Here is a 4,197-nt window from a genome sequence, read left to right as displayed (position 1 = left end):
GCTTTATTAATATTTATTTATTATGCTTGCAGACTAACGCAAAGGTTTTGGTATCACTTGGTTTTAATAAGGGACTTCAACATTTTTTTTTTTTTGAAAGAAAATTTTTATTTTATTTGTGCAACAAATAGATAAGTATAAGGAAAATTTGATTCTAATAAACCAACCTTTGCGTGGTCTATTTTTATTAATCCGACCTTTTGATTATTCTACAATAATCCAAGCTTTAGGGGTTGTTCTATTCTATTAGGTCAAGCAGGTCACTTAACCTAAAATAATAGGTCACCTGCCACGTGTTGCATTTTTATTTGTCCAAAAAATATTTTTGGCTATTTTTTAAAAAAAAAAACTTTAAATTTTTTTTAAAAAAAACTTTTTCCCCCTTTTTTTTCTTTCATCTTCTTCCTCCCTTGCCATATTCCTCCATACCCAGATCAAAACCCAGAAATCCGACAGCAAGGAACCCACACTTCCACCTCCGACAGCAAGGAACCACCTCCGTTGAAACCTAACCCTCGAACCCAAACATCTCGCGAAACCATCGAAAACCCATCATTCCCTTCCTCATCTTTCTCTCTCCTCCGATTTCAAGATCAAAGATGGACTTCTATGGAAAAAGCTCATGAATCTTCTCTCTCCTCTGCGCTCTTGAGCTGCTCCTCCCGATTTCCAAGTGATAATTTTTGGTTCTCTTCATTTTGATTTTTGTTTCTTGTTGTCTATTGTGAAGCACGTGTCTCAAGTTGTTACAACTGTAACATACTAGTGCCACCTCAGCACAATTAGTTAGAGTATTTTAGTGCTCGAATTAGTTGTAATAAATACAGAGTAATATATAAGATCTTGTATTAAGCTTTACATGCAATTAATTCATTTCATATTTTTCTCCTACTATCTTCTTTCTTTCTCTCTGTAATAAAGCTACAGTTCAAAGCCTTTAATAGAGATTAATAAAGCTTTCGATATTTTCTGATTCTTTCTTCAGTTTGTAACATGGTATCAGAGCGAGGTGTTGCGATTCTGATTAGTGCGAAGTTTGTGCTAAGTTCTTGAAGAAAAATCTTTGTGAGTTTTTCCTTCAGTTTTCTGGGTTTAATCAATTGTTTCGATAGTGATTCAAATTGTTTCTATTTGTCCGAGTTTGATTGATTTTGTTGTACGAATTGTTTTTGGGTTTGTTTGTTGGATTGAATCGATTGAATCAATTAAATTTCTTGATTCTGGTTATTCTGGGTTTGGAATTTTTTGTGCATATCTTGTGTTTGTGAAATTGATTCTTAAAAATGGCTGGGAGTGATAGAGTTCTTGATCTGAATCAAGATCCAACTAGTTCATATTATTTGCATCCTTCTGATTTTACTAGGATGAAGCTTGTTTCTAGTGTTTTTGATGGTAATGGATATGGAAACTGGAAGAGGTCAATGATTGGCTTAACAGCTAAAAATACGATGGGTTTTGTAGATGGAACTTTGACTAAACCTTCTAGTACTGATGTTGTCACTTTAAGGGCATGGAATAGGTGTAACAACATGATCATAGGATGGATTATAGCTGTTTTAGATCCACAGGTTGCTGATAGTATTCTGTTTGTTGACACAGCAAGAGAAATTTGGTTGGACTTGGAAGAAAGATTTGGTCATGCTTCTTCTGTACAATTATTTGCATTACAGCAAGATTTGGCTAATGCTGCTCAAGATGAAGACTCAATTTCGGAGTATTATAATAGGCTTAAGAAGTTATGGGATGAATTGGACAATCTTTGTCCATTGCCTGTTTGTTCCTACACTGGTTGTACCTGTAATTTGGCACAAAAGTATGTGAAAGTTCAGCAAGATCAAAGGTTAATGGTGTTCTTGATGAAATTGACTAACAATTATGCAAATGTTAGGTCAAATATTTTGATGATGCCTGCTTTGCCTACTCTAGCACAAGCATACATGATGGTTTTACAAGAAGAGAAACACAGAGAGTTAAGCAATTTGTCTCAGAAGAATACTGCTGAACCTGTAGCCTTTGCTACAAAAAGGTTTGATAATAGATATAAGGGTAATCGGTATAATAGAGGAGGATATAATAGAGGTGGTTACAATAGAGGTGGTTTCCAGCAAGGTTAGTCTAATAGAGGAGGTGGAGTTAAAAGGTCGATCAATTATTATTGTGATCACTGTAAAATGACTGGACATAGTATGGAAAAATGTTTTCAGCTGAATGGGTTTCCTCCTAGTTACAAGGGGCAGCCTGGTTACAATCAAGGTCAGAGCAATAAGAGGTTTGCTAACTATGCAGAGAGTAGTTTTGGTAGTGGTGATTTGCTTGAGGTGCCTGTACAATCTGTTGCTCCTGATGCTGGTAGTTTCACCATGGAAGAGCTCAGTTAGCTCAGGAATTTTCTCAACAGACAGAAAGAAGAGTCAATGAATGAAAGTGGAGATGGAAGTGCTCTTTTTGCAGGTAACTATTGTATGTTATCACCTGCTTATAGTTCTGGTTGGATTGTGGATAGTGGTGCAAGTGATCATATGTGTTATAGTTTGGATTTGTTTGATTTCTATAGGATAGTTAATGATTTGAAATATTTCATTACTATTCCAGATGGGTCTAAGGTTCAGGTGACACATGTTGGTACAGTTAAGTTGAGTGAGAGTATTGTTCTTGAAAATGTGTTATTTGTGCCTTGTTTCAAGTTCAATCTGATTTCTGTCAGTAAACTTTGTTAAGATGGGCAGTGTACATTAAATTCACACCTGATAAGTGTGTTATTCAGGATTAACACTCTATGACACCTCCACTTGTTATTGGTAAAGTGGGAAATGGTTTGTACTTTGCTGAAGTTGGTATGGGAATAAGAGTTGGAGCAGCAGCTGCAGGAACTTCAGGTACTGCTTGTACTAGTCTTGTAGATCAGGCTAAGTTGTTGCATCTTAGAATGGGTCACTTACCATTTAGTCAGTTGAATTTGATACAAGATAGTGTAGATTGTCATAGAGTTTCAGGTGATATAATCTGCATCATTTGTCCTGCTGCTAGGCAGCATAGCAAATCCTTTCCTCATAATAGCATAAAGTCTTTTGCACCATTTGAGCTTATTCATATTGATGTCTGGGGTCCTTATCAGACTATGACTCATAATAAGTGTAACATGTTCTTGACAATAGTTGATGATTTTACAAGGAATGTTTGGATTCATTTGTTGAAGTCTAAGACAGAATCAGTTGATGTTTTGGTTAATTTTGTTACTTATGTTGAGAATCAGTACAATGCTTCTGTGAAAATAATAAGAAGTGATAAAATGCTAAGGAGTTATGTGAGGGTAAGATTGTGCAGTTGTATACTTCCAGAGGTATTCTTCATCAAACAAGTTGTAGTGACACACCTTAGCAAAATGGGGTTGTTGAAAGGAAACACAAGCATTTGTTAGAAGTTGGGAGAGCTTTGTTTTTTCAGTCAAAACTTCCTATGAGCTATTGGGGTGAGTATGTTCAATGTGCATCATATCTGATAAATAGGATGCCTTCTCAAAGTTTGGGTAATCTAACACCTTATGAAAAGTTACATGGTCATAAACCAGATAACAGTTACTTAAGAGCTTTTGGGTGTTTATGTTTTGTTTCAACATCAAAACAACATAGATCAAAACTGGATTCTAGAGCTGATGTCAGTGTCTTTGTTGGCTATTCTCCTACACAAAAAGGGTATAATAAGGTTTTGAATTTGTCTTCTAGGAAAATTACAGTGTCAAGGGATGTTGTGTTTCATGAAAGACACTTACCTTTTCATCTTTCTAATAATCCACAACCAGCGCCTACACCCTTCTTTCTGCCAGCTCATACACCCTTTCCTACTATTTTTTATGATGTTATCCTTGATGTGTTTACTGAGCAAAGTGTTCCAGCTGATACCACAGCAAGTTCCAGTTCTTCTGCAACCACATCTTTAAGTCAGGGTAATAATGAGTCAACTGTTGTTGATCTTTCTCATGGTGTTAATACAATCAGACAGTCCACAAGGCCAAGAAAACCTCCAGGTTGGATGGATAAGTATGTATGTGGTAATGTAGTTGCTAATATAGACCACTGGTGTAATCTGGTGGCTTTTACATCTTATTCTGATGATCACAAAGCCTTAATTGCTAGAGTAATGTCTGTCAAAGAGCCTGTGTCTTATAAAGAAGCAGCTGGTGACAAGAATTGGGAAGAG

At 36.0% G+C, this 4,197-nt stretch overlaps 1 protein-coding gene across 1 annotated transcript; it reads left to right on the top strand.

Moving 5' to 3' along the window:
- Positions 1 to 1,283: 1,283 nt before the first annotated feature.
- On the top strand, positions 1,284 to 2,114 carry LOC145603956 (uncharacterized). The gene has a single exon (XM_081659921.1). The coding sequence runs from the start codon at positions 1,284 to 1,286 to the stop codon at positions 2,112 to 2,114; it is 831 nt and encodes a 276-aa protein (XP_081516047.1).
- The last annotated feature ends 2,083 nt before the right edge of the window (positions 2,115 to 4,197 follow it).

This window comes from Chenopodium album, chromosome 22 (genome assembly GCF_948465745.1).
Source record: "Chenopodium album chromosome 22, dcCheAlbu1.1, whole genome shotgun sequence".
NCBI lineage: Eukaryota > Viridiplantae > Streptophyta > Magnoliopsida > Caryophyllales > Amaranthaceae > Chenopodium > Chenopodium album.
This window is presented reverse-complemented; position numbering and strand designations above follow the sequence as displayed.

What these genes read in the sequence shown, in the direction of transcription:
- LOC145603956 (XM_081659921.1), top strand. Translation starts at nt 1,284, where the DNA reads ATGGCTGGGAGTGATAGAGTTCTTGATCTGAATCAAGATCCAACTAGT.